At 45.7% G+C, this 25,964-nt stretch overlaps 1 protein-coding gene and 1 pseudogene across 2 annotated transcripts; one reads left to right on the top strand and one right to left on the bottom strand.

The window, feature by feature from the left end:
- The first annotated feature begins 14,880 nt into the window (after positions 1-14,880).
- LOC119333394 lies at positions 14,881-20,117 on the top strand (annotated as a pseudogene).
- Positions 20,118-20,910: 793 nt separating this feature from the next.
- On the bottom strand, positions 20,911-25,129 carry LOC119330340 (G-type lectin S-receptor-like serine/threonine-protein kinase SD2-5). 2 transcript variants are annotated; one of them, XM_037603445.1, is made up of 3 exons: positions 24,955-25,129; positions 24,250-24,347; positions 20,911-23,641 (listed from the first exon to the last, which is right to left on the bottom strand). In XM_037603445.1, exon 3 carries the CDS (start codon positions 23,630-23,632, stop codon positions 21,116-21,118), a length of 2,517 nt encoding a protein of 838 aa, XP_037459342.1. In that variant the 5' UTR covers positions 23,633-23,641; positions 24,250-24,347; positions 24,955-25,129; the 3' UTR covers positions 20,911-21,115. The 2 variants fall into 2 exon arrangements, with proteins under 2 accessions (XP_037459342.1, XP_037459343.1); XM_037603446.1 differs by lacking the exon at positions 24,955-25,129 and adding an exon at positions 24,779-24,945.
- Between the last annotated feature and the right edge of the window lie 835 nt (positions 25,130-25,964).

Here is a 25,964-nt window from a genome sequence, read left to right as displayed (position 1 = left end):
CTGACTTAAATGAATAACCGTATTGCAATAAACAAGATCCAATCATATGCATGCTTAACGCAAACACCAAACAACATTTATTTAGGTTCAACACTAATCTCGAAGGTAGAGGGAGTGTGCGATGGTGATATTATCAACCTTGGAATCACTTCCAACACACATCGTCACCTTGCCCTTAACTAGTCTCTATTCATTCTGTAACTCCTGTTTCGAGTTACTAATCTTAGCAACTGAACTAGTATCAAATACCCAGGTGCTACTATGAACACTTGTAAGGTACACATCAATAATCTGTATATCAAATATACTTTGTTCACTTTGCCATCCTTCTTATCCGCCAAATGTTTGGGGCAGTTCTACTTCCAGTGACCATTTCCTTTGCAGTAGAAGCACTTAGTTTCAGGCTTGGGTTCAGCTTTTGGGCTTCTTCACGGGAGCGACAACTTGTTTTCCATTCTTCTTGAAGTTCCCTTTCTTTCACTTGCCCTTTTTCTAGAAACTACTGGTCTTGTTAACCATCAACACTTGATGCTCTTCTCTTGATTTCTACCTTCGCTGATTTCAGCATCGCGAAGATCTTGGGAATCATTTTTCGTTATCCCTTGCATATTATAGTTCATCACTAAGTTCTAGTAACTTGGTGATAGTGACTAGAGAACCGTGTCAATCACTATCTTATCTGGAAGATTAACTCCCACTTGATTCAAGCGATTGTAGTACCCAGACATTCTGAGCACATGCTCACTAGCTGAGCTATTCTCCTCCATCTTATAGGCAAACTACTCGTCAGAGGTCTCATACCTCTTGACATGTGCATTAGTCTGAAATACCAATTTCAACTCTTGGAACATCTCATATGCTCCGTGGTGTTCAAAACGTCTTTGAAGTCCCAGTTCTAAGCCGTAAAGCATGGTGCACTAAACTATTAAGTAGTCATCATACCGAGATTGCCAGATGTTCATAACGTCTGCATCTGCTCATGCAATAGGTCTGTCACCTAGCGGTGCATCAAGGACATAATTCTTCTGTGCAACAATGAGGATAATCCTCAGATCATGGACCCAATCTGCATCAATGCTACTATCATCTTTGAACTTAGTTTTCTCTAGGAACATATCAAAAATAAAATAGGGGAGCTATACGCGAGCTATTGATCTACAACATAGATATGCTAATACTATCAGGACTAAGTTCATGATAAATTAAGTTCAATTAACCATATTACTTAAGAACTCCCACTTAGATAGACATCCCTCGAGTCATCTAAATGATTACGTGATCCAAATCAACTAAACCATGTCTGATCATCACGTGAGATGGAGTAGTCTTCAATGGTGAACATCTCTATGTTGATCATATCTACTATATGATTCACGTTCGACCTTTCGGTCTCCAGTGTTCCGAGGCCATGTCTGTACACGCCAGGCTCGTCAAGTTTAACCGAGTATTCCGCATGTGCAAAACTGTCTTGCACCCGTTGTATGTGAACGTAGAGCTTATCACACCCGATCATCACGTGGTGTCTTGGCACGACGAACTGTCGCAATGGTGCATACTCAGGGAGAACACTTATACCTTGAAATTTTAGTGAGGGATCATCTTATAAAGCTACCACCGTACTAAGCAAAATAAGATGCATAAAAGATAAACATCACATTTAATCAAAATATGTGACATGATATGGCCATCATCATCTTGTGCCTTTGATCTCCATCTCCAAAGCACCGTCATGATCTCCATCGTCACCAGCTTGATACCTTGATCTCCATCGCAGTGTCGTGGTCGTCTCACCAACTATTACTTCTACGACTATCACTAACACATAGTGATGAAGTAAATCAATTACATGGTGTTTGCATTTCATACAATAAAGCGACAACCATAAGGCTCCTGCCAGTTGTCGATAACTTCTACAAAACATGATCATCTCATACATTAACGTATATCACATCATGTCTTGACCATATCACATCACAACATGCCCTGCACAAACAAGTTAGATGTTCTCTACTTTGTTGTTGCAAGTTTTACGTGGCTGCTACGGGCTTCTAGTAAGAACCGTTCTTACCTACGCATCAAAACCACAACGGTGATTTATCAAGTTTGTTGTTTTAATCTTCAACAAGGACCAGCCGTAGTCAAATTCGATTCAACTAATCTTGGAGAAACAGACACCCGCCAGCCACCTTTATGCAAAACTAGTTGCATGTCTGTCGGTGGAACCAGTCTCATGAAATGGTTATGTAAGGTTGGTCCGGGCCACTTCATCCAACAATAATACATTGGTGGTAAGCAGTATGATGATCACCGCCCACAACACTTTGTGTTCTACTCGTGCATATCATCTACGCATAGACCTGGCTCGGATGCCACTGTTGGGAAACGTAGCATGCAATTTCAAAAATTTCCTACGCTCATGCAAGATCTATCTAGGAGATGCATAGCAACGAGAGGGGGGAGTGTATCCACATACCCTTGTAGACCGAAAGCAGAAGCGTTTGACAATGCGATTGATGTAGTCGAACTTCTTCTCATTCCGACCGATCAAGCACAGAACATATGGCACCTCCGAGTTCTGCACGCGTTCAGCTCGATGACGTCCCTCGAACTCTTGATCTAGAAAAGTGTCAAGGGAGAGTTCCGTCAGCACGACGGTGTGGTGACGGTGATGGTGAAGTGATCCGCGTAGGGCTTCGCCTAAGCACTACGTGAATATGACTGGAGGCGTAAACTATGGAGGGGGGTGCCGCACACGGCTAACAAATGTTGATGTTTTTGTTCTAGAAGTGCCCCCCATATATATATAGGTTGGAGGGGAGGGGAGGCAGCCAAGGAGGCACCCCAAGTAGGAGGAATCCTACTTGGGTGCCTCCCAATTCGGCCTCCCCCTTCCATATTCATCTGGGGGGGGGGGAGGAAGGAGGGAGGAGAGAAGGAAGGGGGAGGCCGAATTGCTCCCCTTCCTTTCTCTCTTCCCCTCTTTCCTTTCCCCCTTATTTCAGCCTACATGGGGCGCACCAGCCCCTAGGGGCTGGTCTGTCCCCTTCTTGGCCCATTAGGCCCATGTAGTTGCCGGGGGGATGCCCGGAACCCCTTCCAGTGACCCGATATGTACCCGGTACCCCCGGAACACTTCTGATGTCCGAATATCATCGTCCAATATATGAATCCTTACCTCTCGACCATTTTGAGACTCCTTGTCATGTCCATGATCTCATCTGGGACTACGAACAACATTAGGTCACCAAATCACATAACTCATATAATACAAAATCATCATCGAACGTTAAGCGTGCGGACCCTACGGGTTCGAGAACTATGTAGACATGACCGAGACACCTCTCCGATCAATAACCAACAATGGAACCTGGATGCTCATATTGTTTCCCACATATTCTACAAAGATCTTTATCGGTCGTACTGTAATGACAACATATGTTATTCCCTTTGTCATTAGTATGTTACTTGCCCGAGATTCGATCGTCGGTATCTTCATACCTAGTTCAATCTCGTTACTGGCAAGTCTCTTTACTCATTCTGTAATACATCATCCCGCAACTAATTCATTAGTCACATTGCTTACAAGGCTTATTATGATGTGCATTACCCAGAGGGCCCAGAGATACCTCTCTGATACTCGGAGTGACAAATCATAATCTCGATCTATGACAACCCAATAAACACCTTCAGAGATACATGTAGAGCATCTTTATAATCACCAAGTTACGTTGTGATGTTTGATAGCACACAAGGTATTCCTCCGGTATTCGGGAGTTGCATAATCTCATAGTCAAAGGAATATGTATATGACATGAAGAAAGCTATAGCAATAAAACTGAACGATCAACATGCTAAGCTAACGGATGGGTCTTGTCCATCACATCATTTTCCTAATGGTGTGATCCCGTTATCAAATGACAACTCATGTCCATGGTTAGGAAACCTTAACCATCTTTGATCAACGAGCTAGTCAAGTAGAGGCTCACTAGGGACTCCGTGTTTTGTCTATGTATTCACACATGTATTAAGGTTTCCGGTCAATACAATTCTAGCATGAATAATAAACATTTATCATGATATAAGGAAATATAAAATAACAACTTTATTATTGCCTCTAGGGCATATTTCCTTCAGTGCCTCCATTGGTCGAAGTGCCGGTGCAGGATCACACAAGCCCCAAGCGGATGAACTATGACCACTACCATCAGGATTCAGGACCAAACCACTGCAAATTTATCCTTGCTCCAAAGTTAGAGAGTTTGCCATTGCCTCTGAACTTCACGAAGTACTTCCCCATCACCCCTACAAAGTTCAAGCTCAAGATGAACACCGATTGCGCATGGAGGGTGATGGTGAGGGTGATCAACGGCAAGGTCACCCTTGATCAGGGTTGGGCCACCTTCGCCGCCGTTCACCAGATCATGATCGGGTACATGCTAACGTTCAAGCTGCTGACTCCCGACACCATGAAGGTGATTGTCTTCAACGACGATGGCATGGAGGTGGTCACCAAGTGCAAGGAGCGCGACAACGTCTTCACCGGGACCGCTTGAGCTCATGTTGCCCATTCCTTGTTGGTTCTTGGTTTAAGACTTGGGTTTCGTTTTAAACTTATCTTACTATGTTGGTTTAAGACTTGTGATGCGTGGTTAAGACTTGTGTTTGTGCCTAAGTTTATTCTGTTGCTCTAGTTTAGTTCTTAATAGTTCATGTGTGCCTTTGGTAACCTCATCACATCGAGGAGGAGGTTGCCACACAACTGTCCTGGATGTAACCAAACAACCAGACTTGTGTTTCCCCTCAAACAAGTTTGCAACCAAACAGCAGGCCTTCGGTTTTGGCACATGCAGGCTAGAGGGGATGTAGGCAACCAATCAACATGTAGATATTGGTTTTTGCCTGCATATGCTCAACGAGGCCCAATTGGAACAAGTATGCAAAGTGCCTAAAAACGATGTAGGTAACCAAATGTGTCCGTAGTCGTTGTTATGTGGTCTACGGACCTAGATGTAATTTTTGTTTATGGTGTTGATCTAGGTTTCAATTACAGGCAGGAGGGTTGAATCGGTCTCATCACTTAGATACAACTCGCTACAGGGAGGAAACAACAAAGAAAAGCCGCCGTGCCGATTTCTGATCCAAGCCCGGATGATGCTCCTGCCGAACGATGCGCCTTATGTATGGTTCTTCCACTCCGACCCCACGTACAGACGGTTGGGGTGCTTGATCCGATGTGGCATGGCGATGACGCGACTTTGCCCCTGATTGGTTGCCGTGATTGGTTCTACTGCCAGCGTGTTCCCTCTTGCTGCCGACTCTGCTGATTCCTTCGTTGCCTTGGCTGTGTTACGGTCGATCTTCGCTGCTTCTGCAGTTGGGACGCTGACATCCCCCGCTCCTTGAGAGCATGCTTGACCCCAAGCTGCTACATTCGGATATCGCCCTTTGAGCATGAGAGCGTCTTCCCATGTAGCATCCAGCGGCTCTGAATCCGACCAGCGTACCAAGTACTGCTCTCACCGTCCCGTGGGCGTATGTCTCCAGCATTTGTTGAGTAACTCCACTGTTACTAGTTCTGCAGGTTGAGGAGTTGGCAATGTAGGAGACGCAGGTGTACCTGGTGCTAATGCTTGCCATAGCTGGGAGACATGGAACACCGGATGGATTTGTGATTCCTGGGGAAGTTCCAATTCATATGCCACCGGATTAATCTTGCGCAGTATCTTGTATGGTCCGAAGTATCGGAAGGCGAGCTTGTGGTTGGCTCTGTGATGCACCGAAGACTGCACATACGGTCTTATTGTCTGCTTGTATCTTCATTATGTGGCGAGCTCGGTGCAGATGTTGTTTTAACACCATTTGCATTGTTTTCCTTTCTTCCAACCAGTCTTTCAGTGCTGGTAACTTACACGCAGACGCGGCTTCAATCCCCCAGTGCCTTGGTTCATGACCGTACAGAGCATGGAATGGAGACATGTCCAAGGATGAGTGATAACTAGAATTGTACCAGAATTCTGCCAACGAGAGGGACTGGCTTCAATGATTTGGGCACGCATGGATGAAGCATCTCAAATATATTTCCAAGCATTGATTGACGCGTTCGGATTGACCATCAGTTTGTGGGTGATACGGAGTGCTCATCTTGAGTCCAGAACCGATGATGTCGAATAGTTCCCTCCAGAACTTGCTTGTAAAGATGGGATCGCGATCTGATATGATAGCTTTTGGTAACCCATGGAGTTTGTAGACATTATCTAGATATGCCCTCGCCACCTTTGCTGCTGTGAATGGGTGTTGAAATGGTAGGAAATGGGCATATCGTGTGAATTTGTCCACAATGACCAAGATGCAATTTGCTTTGCCCGATTGTGGAAGTCCATCAATGAAGTCCATTGTAACAACTTGCAAGATAATTTATCTGACATTTGGTCATCTGATTCGGAGTTTCAAACAGTAGATGCTTTGGCTGATGGATTTGTGAATGGCAGTCCTGCAGCGAGGAGGGAGTTCGTCAGGGCTGGAGGAAACTCTCTTTTTCTTCAGATTGCAGTTGATTATGAGTTCTTGCTATGGATTGGGGGCATGCTCAAACGCATTTATACGCCCACTATCACCCTGCAACACAATTCTCCTGTAATGATGCCCCTCAATCCCTTTCAGATTATTCAGAATCATCTTAATGCAGCGGCGGCAGTTTGGATTGAGTGTATGGTGCCGGAACCTGACATCTTCTCAAGGATCTTTGCTTCTGCCCTTCAGTGGGGGAGAGTCATTGTCCCATCTGGTGTGCTCTCACCTAAACCCAGGGCTCGTTCCAATGCTATGAATTGGGATCTACCGGAACAATCTCCTGGCCTCAAGGCGCTTCCACAGCTCGTCTCAGCGGATGAGGAGACTCAGATGATGCTTTCATCAGACCAGTCTACTGCGCTCCAGGTGCTGGCGTCTTCCTCTGTGTTCAATACTCATCAACATAGTAACATATTAGTGCCACTGGACACAACCACTGTCAGACGAAGCAACAGATCCAACAAGTACGATGGTTTCAAAATCAACCATGCTCCGGAAGCAAGGCGTTCAAAATCAAGGGTGAAACCTAGAGACATTCCTTTTGTCAATGTTGTTTCTTTGGCTGCTGCTCCTGTGCAGGTTCCCATTGCCGATTGCCCCCAGCCAATGTCGATCGAGGATCTTTAACAGATGGGGCGCAGTTGTGGAATTCGTCCGGAAGCCATCTCCCGTGACAAGTTGCTGGATGATCAGAGCTCGTCCGGGGAAGATGAGCACTGAAGGCTACCCGACTGATGAATAAATCGTGGAATGTGCTCTCGTGGAACATCAGAGGCATAAACTCTGATGACAAACTTTTGGCTGTTAGGAATGCGATTGATACTAGCGGTTGTTCTGTGATATGTATCCAGGAAACTAAACGTGAATCCTTCGATCCTGCTTTTATTAAGACTTTCTGCCCTAAGCGCTTCGATATATTTGTTTTTGCACCGTCAATGGGGGCTTCTGGGGGCCTCATCGTTATCTGGAATAGTGCTGTTTTTACTGGTACATCTTGGTTTGTGGATTCTTTTTCCATTGGGATCTCTTTCGTGGCCACGCAGTCACATGATTCGTGGAATCTAATCAATGTTTATGGCCCCTGTTCTGGTCAGCGCAGACTAGACTTTACAAACTGGCTTTTTGAGCTTAATATCCCTGATGATGACAATTGGTTAATTCTGGGTGACTTTAACTTTATTCGCTCCACGAATAACAGAAACAAGTCAGGTGGCAACACTGCGGACATGCTACTATTCAATGAGATTATCCGCGCACAATCACTAATGGAACTACCAGTTAAAGGCCGTGCATACACATGGAGTAACATGCAAGATGATCCTCTGCTTGAACAATTAGATTGGTTTTTCACGTCGTCTGATTGGACCACCAAATACCCTAACACAATGGTCTTGCCCCTGGGGAAGCCAGTGTCTGACCACATTCCTTGTGTGGTCACGATTGAATCAAGCATCCCACGGTCCAGGCTTTTTCGGTTTGAAAATTTTTGGACAGATCATGAGGGGTTCATGGAGGTTGTTGCTGGTTCATGGTCTAAACCATGTCACGCACCCAATGCGGCGGCGCGAATTTGCAAAAAGCTCAAGATTCTGAGATATGATCTCAAGCGTTGGAGTAAGGGTGTCTCCAAACTTAAAATTCTGATTCAAATCAGTAATGAGACTCTAACAAACATGGATGCACTTGAGGATAAACGACCCCTATATGTTCAGGAATCAAACTTCAGGAAGATACTGAAAAACCATCTACAGGCCTTGCTCAAATACCAAAATGAGTACTGGCGAAAGAGGTGTACGATCAGGTACTTTCGTTTTGCCGATGAAAACACAAAACTCTTTCAGTCTTTGGCCACAGAGAGGTACAGACACAATACTATTGCCATGCTCAGAGTTGGGGAAGTCGATATACATGACCATGTTGGCAAGGAGGGGGTACTGTTCAATACATACAGAGACCGTTTGGGTTTTTCTAAACCTACCAACATGAAATTTGATCTTTCTAGGATCATTCGCAGGATTGATGGACTGGACCAGCTGAGCGCGCCATTCTCTAATGATGAAATAGATGCTGTGGTTAAGGAAATGCCAAATGACAGAGCACCTGGCCCGGATGGGTTTAATGGCTGTTTCCTTAAGAAATGCTGGCAAATTATCAAGACAAATTTCTATGATCTCTGTCACGCATTTCATGCAGGTGGTCTGGATCACTAGCATAAGTGAGGGTTACATCACCTTGATTCCCAAAAATTCCTCTCCGGAGACGGCTAATGACTTCAGACCAATCACCTTACTCAATTGTTGTCTAAAAGTCATTACAAAGATCCTGGCGAACCGACTGCAGAAAGTGATCCTAAAAATTATTCACAGGAATCAGTATGGATTTATCAAAGGTAGGACCATCCAGGATTGCCTGGCGTGGTCGTACGAATACATTCATCAGTGCCACTCGTCTGGAAGAGAGATCATATTGCTCAAACTAGACTTTGCTAAGGCCTTTGACACGATCGAGCATGCCCCCATGCTGGAAATCATGAAGCACATGGGCTTTGATGATAGGTGGCTGGGCTGGATGAAACTGATTTTTGGCTCGGGAGTTTCATCCGTCCTCTTGAATGGCGTTCCTGGCCGGAAATTCAAATGCAAATGTGGAGTACGACAGGGTGACCCTCTCTCGCCACTAATCTTTGTTCTTGCTGCTGATCTGCTACAAGCTGCGATCAATGATGCTTATGCTCAGGGATTGCTAGAGCTACCCGTTCCACGTGAAAATGCAGGTGACTTCCCGGTGGTGCAGTATGCTGACGACACGATCTTGGTTATGCAAGCTTGTCCTACACAGGCAATCCGTATGAAACTTATCTTGGAGGATTATGCGGCTTCGGTAGGGCTCAAAATTAACTTCCATAAATCGACCCTCATACCCATCAATGTTGATCATCAGCGTGCCGGGGGGTTGGCGGAAGTGTTTGGTTGCTCGGTTGGTTCCCTGCCGTTTACATACCTTGGTCTTACCATGGGGACAACGAGACCGACGATTCTTGATCTCATGCCATTAGTCCATTCGGTTGAGAGGAAAACCTCCACTGCCCTAACACTGATGTCGTCAGGGGCCAAACTAACGTTGGTCAATTCGGTGGTCACCTCCATGTTGATATATGCAATGTGTACGATCAAGCTACACCCAAAAATAGTTGAACATCTGGACAAACTCCGCCGCTATTGTCTATGGGCAAAAAATTCTGATGATGGGATCAAATCCAACTCCCTTGCTGCATGGAAGCTTGTCTGTCGACCGAAACGGTGTGGTGGCCTTGGTGTTATTAATGTCAGAATACAAAATACCGCGCTTCTCCTTAAATACCTGTTCAAATTCTACAATCGTGAAGATGTACCCTGGGTTCAGCTGATCTGGGAAACGCACTACCCAAACAAGGTGCCGCACACCGCCGAGCCAGTGGGTTCCTTCTGGTGGAAAGATGTAATGCAGCTCAGTGGAATCTTCCGTGGGATCACCAGGGTAGTCCCCGAAGATGGTCGTACCTCACTTTTCTGGAAGGATGTCTGGTTGGGAGACCCAGCCTCCACATTAATGGATACGCATCCGCGGGCATTCTCATATGCCCTAAATGAGGATGATTATGTTGCCAAGATCCTCAAATCCACTGATCCTGCCTCGATCTTCAGTCTGCCTCTTTCGATCCAGGCCAGGGAAGAGATCAGAGAGATACAGCAAAGGTCCGCACACGTCGGTCTGGACAGTGGATCGGTTGATACTTGGGTCTGTGACCTGGGACGATACTCATCTAAGAAATACTATATCCACTGCTTCAGACAGGTTATGGCTGATGAGGCCTTTGGATGGCTATGGAAAGCCAAATGCCCGATCAAGTTCAAGATGTTTGGGTGGCTGCTTATGGTAGATCGGTTGAACACCAGGAATATGCTGAAGCGACGGCACTATAATGTGGATGGGGGCGACTATACTTGCATGCTCTGCCAAAACCCACCCGAGGAAACCGTGGAACATCTCTTCTTCACGCGCCCTTTTGCCCAACAATGCTGGAGTGGGATTGGTCTGATGTGGCCAGGGGGGACCAACAGGCTTGCCATTTTGCATGGTGGTAGAGAAGACTGGCGTCGGCCGCTTTTCATGGACATCTTCTTGCTTGCTGCTTGGAGCCTGTGGATGGAAAGGAACAACCAACATTTCAGGAGGATCCCGCATTCGTTTGGGGCATGGTTAGCTAGATTTAAACATTTGCTGGGTTTGGTGACCCACAACTGTCCGGAGAAGGTTCATCCTTTCCTCTCTGATTTCATTGTTAGTTTGGGCAGCTAGCTTTGTATCAATCATGGCCGGGGGGGCCTAAAACCCCTTTGTAACACAAATGTAACTATTCTGTTGTGAGTAATACAAAGTCAGTGGGAGCCTCTCCCACTGTCACCAATTCCTCAAAAAAAAAAAACTTGCCACGCTCCTTCAGGTAACGGAATTGGCTCGAGTAATCCTGGATATTTAACCCTTTCTGGTTTTGCTTGCTGGCAGATCAGACATTCTTGCACATATTGTTTAATGGCTTGCTTCATTTTTGGCCAGGCAAAGAGCCGCCTAAGGCGTCTGTAAGTTACTGGGAATCCCGAATGGCCACCCACGGTGCTATCATGAAATTCACGAAGGATGACGCTCTGCTGGATTGCAGGGGAGCCGCCTAGCCACAATCTATTTCTAAAGTATAACAGCCCGTCAGCGACTGAGAAGCGCCCCTTCGGGTCTGCTGTATGCTTGAACTGCTCCAATAATTTGCTAGCATGTGTGTTGTCCGTGTAGCTGGCCCTGATATCCTCGATCCAAGAGGGTTGACAGACGGAGATCGCCATTGCTTGATTCTGTGCATGGTTGCGGTGAGATAGTACATCGGCAGCGTTGTTGGTGGTGCCCTGTCTGTAACAGATTTTGTACCGCAACCCCAAGAGTTTAGTAAATGCTTTCTGTTGCCAAACCATCGACAGCCGCTGATCATCCAAGTGCACTAAGCTGCGTTGATCCGTCATGATCAAGAATTCATCATGATGTAAATATGGTCGCCATTGTTCCACAACCATAAGTATGGCAAGGCATTCCTTCTCATAGGTGGAAAGCCCCCTGTGTTTGGGAGCCAGAGGTTTGCTCATATATGTGATTGGGTGCCCTCCCTGTTGTAACACTGCCCCCACTCATAAATCACAGGCATCTGTATCAATAACGAATTGCTTGGTGAAATCTGGAAGGTGAAAGACTGGTGTTGATATCAAACTCTGCTTGAGTAGTTCAAATGCAGTAGTAGTGTCCTGAGTCCAGACAAACGGGTGGTTCTTCTTCAGCGGATTGAAAAGAGGCCTGGCAATAATGCCAAAATGCTTGACAAATTTCCTCTAGTAGCCAGCCAACCCAAGGAAACTGCGTACTTCACGGCTATTACGAGGTACAGGCCAGTTCTTGATGGTCTCGATCTTGCTTGGGTCTATGGAGACACCGGTCTCATCGATAACGTGACCCAAATAAGCAATCTGTTTCTGACCGAATGCACATTTTGATTGCTTGACTTGCCAGTGGTCTCGTCGAAGCAATTGTAATACTCACCGGAGGTGCTCTACATGTTGCTCTAGAGTTTTACTGAAAACCAATATATTGTCAAAGAACAGAATGACGCAGTCTCGTAGTAGCGGTTGCAGAGTGCAAGTGACGGCACCAATGAAGGTTGAGGGAGCCTCCGCCGGTCCAAAAGACATAACCAAGAATTCCCAATGACCGGAGTGCGTAGTGAATGACGTCTTGTACTCCTCGCCCTCTGCCATTCTGATCTGATGGTATCCCACACGCAGATCCAGTTTAGAGAACCACTTGGCCCTGACCAATTCGTCTAGCAGTTCATCAATTATCGGAACGGGGTACTTGATGACAATTGTCATTGCATTCAGACATCTATAATCCACGCATAACCTCCAGGTACCGTCCTTCTTCTTCACCAGTAGAGCTGGGAAGGAGAATGGACTGGTACTCCTCCGAATGATTCCCGCGTCTAGTAGCTCTTTAATCTAACGTTCAATTTCATTCTTGAGTTCTGGTTTGTGCCGATATGGTCGCAGGTTGACAGGCTGAGCCCCTTCCATGAGCGGAATCCTGTGATCGCAAGCACGTCGTGGTGGAAGGCCTTTGGGTTCCTCAAACATATCTGTGTACTGCTCCAAAACCCGAAGAATTTCCACGGGCATTGATTCTTCTTTGACCCCCGTGTCGTTCGCAGCATTCAAATGGACGACATAAGCTACTGACCCCTGTTTATAGGCAGCCACAAGTTCCTGAGAAGAAATTGCAGAATAGTAGATCTGATCGCTGGTGACTGCCTTCAAGTCCATTGAACCTTGATCTGTGGTAATTGTCATCCATTGCGCCTCCCAATCGATGTGCATAGGACTATGTTTCTTGAGCTAGTCCATGCCGAGGATGGCGTCATACACCCCCAATGATATGAGTTTGAAATCTGTAACAAACTCATGACCATGCGATGTCCAGGGACATTGTGGAATGAAACTGTCACAACGCAATACTGCGCCGTCGGCTACCTTGACCTTGCAAACTGTAGGCAATTTGCAGACCCCCGTCAGTTTAGAAGCCATTCGATGATCGACAAACGAAGATGAACTGCCAGAGTCCAATAGTAAGGACATCTCTCTGCCTTGGATCCAAGCATGAAGCTGCATCATGCCCGGACCTGAAGCTCCCTCAATTACTTGCTTGGAAATGGTACACAGATTGTCCTCGTCAGGCTCGTGTGGCTCTTGCTGGTGCTCGCCACTTGCTTCTTCTCCTGCAAACAGTGCCAGCAATTCCTCCACAACATGCATCTGTATTGTAGGTGGGCATGTGTGCTCCTTGCCCCACCTTTCGCCACACTTAAAGCAAAGGCCTCAAGTGCGTCTGAATGTGCGTAGTGCTGAAATTTTGCTGCTATCTGATGCTGAACTTGCTCTTGCTGCATCAGTACCTCGGCGATCTTCAGCACTAGCAGTAGGTGCCGATGGCCTTAGGTTGCTCACTGGAAGACTTGGTGTGCTGGTTGTCACCCAGCGCGACGAGGATGGACGACTGGGTGCGGAGCGCATGGAGAGCTCGCCATCCGCAACTTCTTCCTGAAGCAGAGCCAATGAACACGCCGTGTCGAGGTCCGGCGGTCGTTGAATGAGCACCACCGCCCGTATGTCCGCCCGCAGTCCCTCAATGAATCGTGTCAAGAAAAAATAAGGGTGCGTCAGTTCAGAGTAAGAGATCATATGATTCATCAAAGTCTCAAAACGCTCAATGAAATCGACGACTGAATCAGACTGACGGATAGCATAGAATTGCCTAATGAGTAATTGGTGCTTATCACGCCCGAATTGTGTGCACAACAGGGCTATGAACGATTCCCAGGTAAGACCCGCGATCTTGCGCTGAACTGACTGCAACCAAATTGCGGCAGGACCGGAGAAATTCAAAATTGCCATCAGAACCCAGTACGATTCGTTGACCGTGAACATCTGAAAATACTGCTCTGCCAAAGTTTTCCAGAGTTGGGGATTTTCGCCCGCGAAGACAGGAAATGTCATCGGTGGTGGAGCTTGACCCATGGCTGCTAGCATTTGCGAAGATAGGGGAAGTGACTGTTGGGACGGGATTATGGTCATACCCGTGACCGGGGGCGTCGCCGGTGACTCGGGGATCACCGATGAAGGATCCCCGGTGTGCAGTGACGCGCCGCGGCATGGTTGCCCTTGGATCTCGCGTGCAACCGCAGGAGGGGTCGCTAGCGGCGTAGAGGACGACGCAGCTTGAAGAGCCGCGACCAAGAGTTCAAGCTGCGCGGATCGCGCCTCCAGCTCCGGCTTCCAGGTGACAAGGGAGTCGATGCATGCTTTTTGTGTCGCCAAAGCTTGCAGAATCGCGGTGGTGTCGCCGTCTTGTTTCTTGGCGTGAGCGGCGGCCTCTTCGCGCATCTTGTCGGCGCGGGCGGCAGCCTCGTCGTTCATCTTGTCGAGGTAGGCCTTCAGTGCGGGATCCATGGCGGCGATGAGATGGTCGCGCGCTTGCTTCTGGCGACGAGTTTCCAGGGCGGCGACGGCGGCGGCGAAGGGTGGTGGGTGGCTAGCTGATACCAGGATGTTAGGTAATAGTTCGATCTAGGTTTCAATTACAGGCAGGAGGGTTGAATCGGTCTCATCACTCAGATACAACTCGCTACAGGGAGGAAACAGAAAAGAAAAGCCGCTGTGCCGATTTCTGATCCAAGCCCGGATGATGCTCCCGCCGAACGATGTGCCTTATGTATGGTTCTTCCACTCCGGCCCCACGTACAGACGGTTGGGGTGCTTGATCCGATGTGGCATGGCGATGACGCAACTTTGCTCCTGATTGGTTGCCGTGATTGGTTCTGCTGCCAGCGTGTTCCCTCTTGCTGCCGACTTTGCTGATTCCTTCGTTGCCTTGGCTGTGTTCCGGTCGATCTTCGCTGCTTCTGCAGTTGGGACGCTGACATGTTTGTTGTTCTATCTTCACAGATGAGGAATAGATTAGAAAATTTTCTGAAAAAAAGAAAGAAAAAGAAGCGAAAGATAAAACATATTTTTAGTAGAAGGAAGGAGGAGAGAGAGAGAGGAGAAGAGAATGTTTTCGTTTGGTTTCACCTATTTTCCACTACAGCTTGTTTTCACCGCATATTTTCTCTCCCTAGTCCCTGGCACTCCCAGCCTGGTTTGGTCCTTCGTCCTCTCGGTCTCTGCTTTCGCCCCCCACTTCGCTCGAGTCCAACCCCCAGCTGCCACCCTGCCCAGTTGCTGTTGCGCAGCCTCCTTCCTCTAGTCTCCCCTCTTCTCCCCCTGTTGCCATCTCCAACCTAATCTTTCTCTTCTCGCGGTCTGCCCGACGGATTCCAAAAGGGCTCGCTCATTCGGGGGAAAAGCTGTTCGCCGTGGCTCCCAGTCTCATCCATTTCTTGTCTCTTCCAGGTGAGAAAGAACCCTTCCTTTTTGGGAGAACCCTCACTTCGTTGCCTAGAGATGGATTTTGGTGGTCTGGCTCTCGTTCTTGATCACCGCTCCTAAAAGAACGCGTTCGTCTGATTCTGATAACTGCAGTTTATATCCTCTTTATAGGTTTGCTTCTTGATCTGTTGATTAATTACTCATCCTAGCGAGTGGCGACTGCCCCTAATCTGTACCTGTTGTTTGTGGATGATATTTGTGCCTTGTGAATTTTGACCATGGAGCTGGTCAGAATAAACTATTTTATTCTTATAGCTGCCAGCAGAATATCATCTCTTCTACCTGCAAAAATGATCACTGCAGGATAATTAAAATAATTTTTGGTGTTGACAAAGTTATGATGCTTACCTTTTGTGAGCTCGAATGCTCCCGTTCTCTTTTCTTAAAATCAAATCTTGTGAATTTTGATGCCTTGATGTTATAAATTGTTTAATTGCTAATTCGCTATAGCATTTTGGTTCTGCTCTCGAGTAATTGTCTGAGAAACTGTATTCTCTTGGCTCTGAGTTTCTGATGATGTAAAAGGCACTATTTTTAGTAGAAATTGTACAATTATTTCGTTATATTTCTTTAAAGGAACTATTTAGGGTCATCTTTTTTGTGAAGCTGCAAGTTGGGTGTGTGCATTTTGCTTTCTCTCTTCTTTAGTGGAATATAAACTTTAACATTATCTAATCATTACCTGCAGGAATCTGTGAAATTTTGTGCCTTTAAAGGCAATCCAGGGTCTGGTCCTGAGCTGTCGGGGCTCTATGTCTAAGTGGGAACCTGTCACATTTGAGGAATCTCTTAGCTTTGTTAAGAGAGTTAAGGTGAGAAATTTTATTAATGAAACTTTGAACAATGCTTCCTCGCAAAATGATAATAGTATAAAAAGACATGCAGTGTGACTTGCGAATCTTTTCAGTGTTCATAGACAGGGCGCTATGAGTATGTTTGGTTCATGGCCAAAATATACTCTGCTAATTATCAGTCCTGGTGAAATGTTTGGCCAATGTTTGTATGGTTTCCAGTTTCTTGGAATGCACATGCCCCTTTCGCTACCATGGTACAATTCGTTTTGCTTAAATTGGTCGAATCCAGAGCAAGAAAATTCTTGTAACCAAATTCTTGTAAGGTAGACTTGGGCTCAAACCAACGCTCTATCTTCAGTGTTAGCTGCTTACTTGGATATTGCATTTCTGTCACAACGGCGATATATCCGTAATAGGGGTGCAAAAGCACATGCTTCATGTTCTAAATATTGGGGAAAAAATAACGGTGTGATAGACGTGTTCCAAATAATTGGCAAAAAAAAATGGAGTGATACACAGTTCTCGCCTAGACTCTAGATTATTTTTCATTGTCTAGAGTGCATACCAAGAAACTTTCTTGGGTCCTCCTTCTCAATGATTTGGTGTCCTGTGTGCCTTGCAAGTTGTCAGCAATTAATTGAAACTGTTCATGGTTCCCTTTTCTCGAAAGAAAAGGTTGTCAGCAATCATTGATGTACACAGATTGAGTCCATGCTTGCCAGCGAAGCACAATACAAATATGTATTTCTCTCTTTGGATCACCTGCGTTGGAGCTAATTTTTCATTGAGAAAAAAATGATTTAATCAAACAAAATAATGAAATATTTTACTTCATGTATGATGTATTCCTCACTTGTTTTATGACTGCAATATAGTTTCATTATACTGTATCTGTCTGACAACATCAGACTTGATACCTTTCATACAAATATATTATGTGTGTCTTGGGTTTCAACTTTCTGCATTGTTGTAAGTTTGAGTTGATCTATCCATATGATGGGAATCTGATGAGAACAAGTCGTATTCCACTGAGTCACTGGCAGTTGTGGTTTGAAATATTTCTGATTTAAGCTGCAGAATGAAATGCTTAGGTAGATCTTCGTTTTGTTAAGTTAAAATAAATAGGGGATACTAGCACAAATGCCCGTGCGTTGCAACGAAAGAAAAAAAATTAACGTGTAATTAAATTTGGTGAGAAACAGCTTTTGAACGGTGTTCGTTAAAGAAGCTACTACTCGCTTTAAAGGGAAAAAGGAGGGAGTATCTAAATCTAAATAAGTACATATAATGTGTTCAAAAGTGCCCTTAGCCCAATCCGTATTTAATATCTCTATGCACTATTTTTCCTTCCATTAAAATCTAGGAGATTTCATCTCTCGTCTTTCCTTGGAATTCAGATTTAACTCCCTCTCACAATGTCCAATTGATCATGACATGCAATTCTTTCTTTTAATATTTTAATTATGCATCTCATAAATCCCATAGCCCCTAATTAGACCAGTACCGGGGCATTCAGAGTTAATTCCTTCTTGTGCATCATATGCATGCATGTCGTGAATCCAGTTTAATTAGTCCACCACCGGACTGAATGTAGAGTTAATTTCTTCTTGTGCATCATATGCACGCATATCATGAATACAGATAAATTTGGCCACAACCGGTGCCCATAGATTTGATTGCTTTCTACGTCCATGCCTTAATCATCTGGTTAATGATTCTCAAATCAGCTTGCTGGTTACTCCTACCTAGCAAGTTAATGATGTATATAAACTGACACGATTTAATGTAAGAAAGCATGGCGGAACTATTTAGTTCTTTTTAGGCAATGGATTTAGCTAAAACTGATTACGTATGTATGTGTGCTGGCCTGGCTGCCTTCAATCCATCGACAGGGCTGCTACCGCTAGCTCGTTAGAAAAAAAGGCCAGGCTAGGCTGCTACTGCTAGCCAGAAAAAAAAAAGGCTGGCCTGCTACCGCTAGATGGACTTCCGGATCGTTGCCTCATTGCTTGCCTCGTTGGTTGAGTCGGTTTCCAATTGGTTTAAACTGGGCAAGTAAGGAGGCAGGATAACGAACGTACACGAAACCCAAAAAAATCACCTAAACGGGACGAAACAAAGCGAAACCAAACCAAGAATACCTATTCCCTTTAATAGTAGGTATAGATATAGATATAGATATAGATCTGTGGTACTGGTACATATAACTTTTAGCTATAACTAGTTTGTGAAGCATTTCCGTTCCTAAAGTATTTTCCAATTCACACTACTCCCTCATGTTTGTGAACCATAATAAGTGTGACTAGCCAAAAAAACATTGGTTTTTGTGCATGTATGACCACAAAACTCAAGTTTTTTAAAATTTAACAAACAATTTCTTTATAAGGAGAGTGTATATGAATTCATAAAAAAACATGATTGCTTCGAAGAAACTTGGACATGGGAACGGGTTCAGATAAAGGAATGTTAGTGAAGCTAAATGTCTATGCCATGTTTAACTGTGCATGAACAATTCTTAGTAATGCATGTTATCCATCAGGTCGCTTAGTGTAGCAATCATTTCTTACGGTCACATAACTTCTAAACACTTCACCGTGAAAGAAAAAAGCCTCTATCATATTTTCTTGCACTCTCGTATTTGGCTGAGTTAAGCCGGAGTCAATTGGTATGTTCTTACTACTAGGATTTCTTGATGTTTCTTTGGGTGTGTGGAATATGACATCTGAAATAAACGACGTTAGGGGGTCAAAGTGAGCCTAAATCACTTGGTTGGGTGAGTTGATGCATGACCCCACCACATCGATTCAAGTCCTCACAAACTCGAATGTGGGTTCCTATTTGATATACTATATATGGGCTTCTCTAACATCTTTCCTTACGAAATAAAAACTCTTTGTAAAAAAAACTTCAATTTATTTAAGTCAGGCCTTCAACTTACATTGCATCATGTCTTCTATACAGGCCCGTGACTACTTGTTATACCTGTCACTGCTCAATGTGCTCACCCGGAGTGATCAGATCCCTCTGGAAGCTTACAACGAGGTACCACCACAATCGCGACCCACCCCTTACCCTCATCCAAGAGTAATTTTTAGCCTGTTGGTTCATGATAAATCCAACTAGTCTGATCCATCCTGCTCGAACTGCAGCTTTTACTTCTTTTCCGGGATCACGGAGACCTGCTAGAGGAGCTAGGGAAGTTCAGACCCCTCCCCTCTTTCCCAAGCACTGTGTACAGCCACAGCACAATCTGGATGTTCATATTCCTTATGCCCTTTCTGCTCCTGAGCCTTCTCCTCGCGTTTGAGAAGCCGTTGGATAGCTTCCTTCTCCGATAACCCGTCGCGAGCTAAAGATCAGCACTACGATGAAAATGACCGGACACGGAATGCGTGCATGGACTGCTGTCTTGTGATATCCCCTCAGAGCCCATTGCCTTATTGGTGCTTTTGTGATCATGTTCATCCTTTTGTGATCCGCCCGCATACCGGTGCGCGGATAGTATCTCTGAATCTCTCGGAAGGACAGACTAAATCGATTGTTTTGGCTTGTTCAAGACAAACTTCAGTGTACAATTGACAAACTAAATGAAAGAGTTTAGTTTTACATGCAATATTTTGCAAAGTGAAACTAGTTGTAGTACATGAGTAACAGCGAAATTGTGTAACATAATAGGAAATGTTACACATGCGACTGATTTCCTGTTCACCTGATGGTAACGGCGCAGGATGGCAAATGTTTAGTTCATATCATTTTCTGCTATATCATGGTCACCCATGGTCAGTTTGAGACCATCCAGGCAGGTGCTTTGGTCTGCATACTGCTGTTCCTGCTGTGTTTCAGGCGCAGCAAGCAGCACAGCTCCTCATCGGCATGGCCCTGAAAGAAGTTTGTTGCATATTTCTTTCTCGCTGCGAACAGCCATCGGTTATTGTAGAAGATTGGTAAGAAAGGCGACATAAAATTCCTGTCGATACACACCATGGCGTTGATGCCTTGGAGTTTTCCTGCATCGGCATGTAGATGGTGTGCACCTGGAACTGGAAGAAAACCAAGCATTCTCTTCCCCTTCAGTAGTTCTGCAGTTTTGCTGATTCAGGTGAAACCTAGTTTCCGTTGATCAGATGTATGTAATGGATCTCATCATTCAGCGAAAATCTATCTTTTTACTTTGGAAGACAGTTTCTTTTGATTTTTCTCTGATGAAAGAGTGGATATACACTACTCCGTTCTTTTTTGTAGGACGTTTTAGACAGCTGATGTTGAACTATTTTGGGTGCTGTCTGAACTGCCTAAAACGCCTTACATAAGTGAACAGAGGGAGTAGCATTATTTGTCAAACTTTTGATATAAGTAGATCACACACGAAAACCAAGAAGATCTGAATATGCCACAAGTTTACCAAGACCATTTAGAGAGACATCTCAGTACACAGGGAGTCCTAAGCTGATAGTTCTGTATTCTCAAAACAGAAAAATAATTATAGCTTAAAAACTAAATCTGGCAAAAAAGATATATTAATTTCCACAACAAACCTCATCTGGTAAAACTATTATAAAAAAGTGCCACCTGAAATAATGATCAACATATATACATGACATCAATGTGAACAAATGATCACCAAATCAACAGGCCCTACCCCAAAATTGAACACCAACATCCTAACTAAACACACTATACACATCATTCATACTGTCATCTAGGACCAGAGAGCCGCACTGCTGAAAGCAGAGCCTCACTGTTGTAGTCCGACATCCCCGACGACATGCCCTCCTCGCTGCTCGATTTGAGGGCATTCGCATAGAGCCTATATCCGATCTGTGAGGACATCGGTGGCTGGGGCACGTCGCAGACGCACTCGAGCATCTGGACCACCTTCGACATGGACGGCCTCTGGTAGAAATCCTCCTGGATGCACCACAGAGCAACCTTGATCGCGATCTCCAGTCGCTCATCCTTGTCGTTATACCTCAGCTTGGAGTCAAGGATCTCGCGAAGATCGCCCTCCTCCAGCTTCTTGAAAGCAAAGGACGGGAAATGGGCCTTTTCTGAGCCTTCCACGGGATCAAAATTTTTCCTCCCGCTGATTATCTCGAGCAGAACCATGCCATAGCTGTATACGTCGCTCTTCTCTGAGATGGCGTAGTTGGTGATCCACTCGGGCGCGAGATAGCCCCGCGTGCCTCTCATCGTCGTGAAAACATGGCTCTGCTCCCTGCTCATCAACTTGGCAAGGCCAAAGTCAGATACCTTCACAAGGAAGTTGTCATCAAGCAGGAAATTCTCAGGCTTGATGTCGCAATGAATGATCTTCGATTCACAGTCCTGATGGAGGTATGCCAATCCCTTTGCTGCTCCAAGTGCAATGTTAAACCTTGTATCCCAGTCCAGAAGGGGATCATCCTCCTTAGTACGGAAAATCCACCTTTCCAGTGACCCTTTCGCCATGTATTCATATGCAAGAAGCCTGTGTGAATCCTCAGCACAGAAGCCTCGGAGTTTAACTAGATGGATGTGGTGGATGCTGCCAATTATCGTCACCTCGGAGCGGAACTCTTTCCTCCCTTGGCCTATGCCCTCCAGCTTCTTTACAGCAATGCGACTGCCATCTGGGAGTGTTCCCAGATATACAGATCCAAATCCTCCTTGGCCAAGCTTGTTAGAGAAGTTGTTTGTTGCATCCTGGAGCTCCCTGTAAGTGAACCGCACTGGTGCTCCAGATATCGTCTGCAGATATCCATCATCTTCCGATGAACCAGCCTCATCTTGTGAGGACGGAGGATACCTCTTCCTCCTATAAATGAAGAAACCGACATAAATGAGGCCACCAATGACAGCCAAAGTTACGACTATAATGACAACAATAATAATGTTGTGATTTCCATTGTCATTGCCACTCCCAGCTTGCCCTGAGCCACTGCTAGATACCTTGATGAAAGATGAAAAATTAGTTTTACTTGCACCTTTCTGCTGCAAGCTACCAATCTGGTCAAAAATGAAGCAATTGCCTGTTTTTTGGTCGAAGAACACGGCGATGCATGAGCAATTTCCCATGCAAGTATTCTTGCAACCTGTGATGTTTGTCTTAGGCACAGGTGAGGTGAAGCTAGTACCGATATATCCAACTCCACTGTCCAGTTGAGCCAGCTGAAACACCTCTTTTGACTTACAAGGTGATACGAGACCAGGGTCACAGTTTGGATAGGAGCCGCGGCCTGAAGGGCATTGGCATCCTGTCCCACTATTGCAAATAGAGTACGGTTGGCAGTGGGTTGGCGTGTCACACGAGTCCTGTGGGATTGGGATTGGCAGATTAGTCTTGCCATTTGCACTCTGCAGCATATAGAAGGCAATTGACCCATCCTCACCGAGGACAGCAGCTAACGTGGTGTTGGCATCACCCTTCTGCGCTATGATGAGCTGTGATAGAAGAGAACCTGATTTATCATAGAAGGACCAAGAAGTTGAACTGAGGTTCGCAGAGTATATTGCACCATCCTTGTTAACGATCAGCCTACTATCCTGCAGTGCGGACCAGTATGGTTGGAACCCTGCGTACAACATCATGTCCCCAGATTTGATTTGAAGTGTATGTGTCGTGTTCTGTTCGGTGGAATGGCTCACAAGTGTCATACCATCACTGAAGCTCTGGCCAGACAGAAGTGTGTTTGTTGGATAGCTGAAACTCTGCCACAGAGGAGAAGCGCTATCTTCGCCGAGCACTACAAGATTGCCGGAGTCCAGCAGCTGCATAGAGGTGGCTTTGCCAGAGATATTGGCAGTCCAGACACTGGAGCCTGCAGACTGCAGGTAGGCCTTGCCATCCTTGTCAAACTCAAAGCTATCCGAATGCGAAACTGGAGAGTTAGCATTCGCAGTCCAGATGACGGTAGTGGTGCCCAGGTGGACCACTTGAAGAAGGTAGGATGTGCTCTCTGACGCACTGCTGCTGGCAAAACCAAAGCCAAACACCGATCCATTCGAGAGCAGAAATATTCCATTGTTATCAATGTAATCCATTTCTGAGCCACTGAACCCTGGCAGGAGAATGTGTTTCTGAATACTGCCGCTGCATATTATCCAGAGGTTGGGGAACAGAAGCATCCACAGCATAGTGAAGCATAATGAAGAGCCTTGACGTTTGCTCCGTGCATTCATGTGTATGAAAGGTGAGCTCTTCCAGTTGGCAATCTTCGAAAACCATCCAGTCATTAACGTCCTCTGAAATGTTCGCAAGACAATTAGAATCTCAGTTGGTATAGGAAATAGTAGTTTCATATGCAATAGAGCAAAATTAGATATTGAAATGCTGGTGGGCAGTCTCCATATTATAACAGCTGTAGGTGGAAAATTCCACTAACAACTGTACTAGCAAGGTGGAAAATTCCACTAACAACTGTTCTAGCATAGGTGACAAAATGTCTTGTTACAACAACTATAGGGATTGATAACGGTTACGAGCTACGCGTATTTTCGGAGAATCCACATTTGTATGTGCAAAGTAACGCAGCTATTTGATCTTGATACTGAAGCCGTGTTGCCCGGTAACTTTCTGGGAAAAGTGTAAAGCATGATAGCCCCCCTCCCCTTTTGTTCACGGAAAAGGAACCAATCAAACATCGTTTTCATGACTTCCAACATGAATTAGCCAATCGTATTCACACCATAGCCTTTTGCACAAGAAATGAGGTGAACAAACGTTGATGGCACTCGTTTGATTCAGTGTTACAGACTCTGAAAATATGATTTAAGGGACTACTACTACAAGGTACAAGAATAAATCATGATACTGGTAGCAAGAATGGTTGGAAGAGAGCTGGGTGCAGTACCTGAGGTGGGAACGGTTTCTGATCAAGCTACTTGCTGTTGGTTTCTTCAAAGCCTCTACAAACATTTGATAGTTTTGCACACGGTCCTAGACAGGATCCTGCAGCCAAAAACATACAGATAATAATTAGTAACGGGAAAGCACTGAAAATGAACACAGGTTGGAGAAAGGCCGGCGTTTCTCTGAAAATGAACACAAAAAGGGTAAAATATCCATCACTCTCATTTTTCTATTTTTGTATTCGTCTGCTTGAAACAAGTGGTTGTGATTAATCTGGAACAGAGTGAGGCGCGGAGCAGTAAAGAACTGCGCTCCATTAAATCTACACATTTCCATTGCGGCGAGAATTCGAGGCAGCTGACCCATGCCAACGAGGACATCCAAACTACAAACCGGCTGACTTAACCCCTCGTCCCTTTCTTGCTTAATTCGAGCGTATTGACAAAACGTTCGGAGCAGAGCGCAGCCAGACGCCAAATTCGTCGGAACAAGAAAACAGCAACCGGAGCAAGAAGCGGACCAAAATTCACCTCGGCTCAAAATCCGCACGGCGCAGAAACCGGCAAAGCGATGAAAGAAAGAAACCACGGAGCCAACCGAACCAGCAAGAAAGATCCGTACACGGATAGGGGAAGGGGCCAAGGAGGAGGAAGAACTCGGGACGACGCGGACAGCACAAGAAAAGAGGCGGGCGTGGTCACCTCACCTGAAGGAACGGGGGGACGAGGAAGAGACCGGGGGAGGCGAAGACCATGAAAAAGATATGGTGGGTAGACTCGACGACGAAGAGGCGGAGGAGGAGGCGGCGACGGTGGTGGGGGGAGAGTGGTTGGGAGGTGGTAGCAGGCAGGCGCAGCGGGACGAATAACTACGGGGCCGGCGTAGGTTATTAGATCGATGGATGGACGGATGAATGGACGGATGGGTGCAAGTGGGATGCTACTGCTCCGTATTTTAATCCCTCCTTCTTCCTTGTTTATTTCTCTAGCTTGGTACTAGTATTTGTTTAGTGCGTACGGCCACGCTGCCAGCAGCAGCAGATACATCGGGCGTCCATGAGGATATCATATCACTTTGTTTACCGGATTATATTGTGGGTGATTTGCTAGCGCATTAAATTTTGTGGGTCTTGGAGATCGTGCGCGAAGGCCCTAGCTCACGCAAGTGTAAAATCTGGAGTAAAATGCGCGCGGTCACGGTTTTAAAAGCAAGGTAAACGTCAACTAGGGAGTGAAAAGTGGAACGGAGCTGCTACACCGCCTACGATTTTTGAAGATGCGGACGCAGATGTGTCGTATGTATAGCATCACTCATTGGAATATGCTACTGGGAAAAATGCGATGGCAGCGGGCAACATGTAGTTGGGATGGTTAGATGGACAATAATATCCTCGTCTACCAACGGCTTAGTCTTTTGAAGGTGCTTATAGGGATAGAGTATGCGTGTGTGTGTTTATATGGGTGAGTGTATGTGCGTTTATATGAGCGCTTGCATCTGTATTGTGTTCAAAGAAAAAGAATGTAATGTCATCACTAACAACTTCTCAGCACCGCGGACTTCTATATTTACTCGCCCTCCCCACCCAAGTAAAGAAAATGTTCCCTCTCTCCTCGGCCGCACCCACCAACCCCGTGCCGAACCCACTCGGGCCTCTCCCTTCTTGCCTCCTTCGGCCACCATGTGCCACCATCAACCCTCCATAGGACCCACCGCGCT

This window comes from Triticum dicoccoides, chromosome 7A, assembly GCF_002162155.2.
Source record: "Triticum dicoccoides isolate Atlit2015 ecotype Zavitan chromosome 7A, WEW_v2.0, whole genome shotgun sequence".
In the NCBI taxonomy this organism is placed as follows: domain Eukaryota; kingdom Viridiplantae; phylum Streptophyta; class Magnoliopsida; order Poales; family Poaceae; genus Triticum; species Triticum dicoccoides.
Note: the sequence above shows the minus strand (reverse complement) of the source record. Positions and strands in the feature narration are given on the sequence as shown.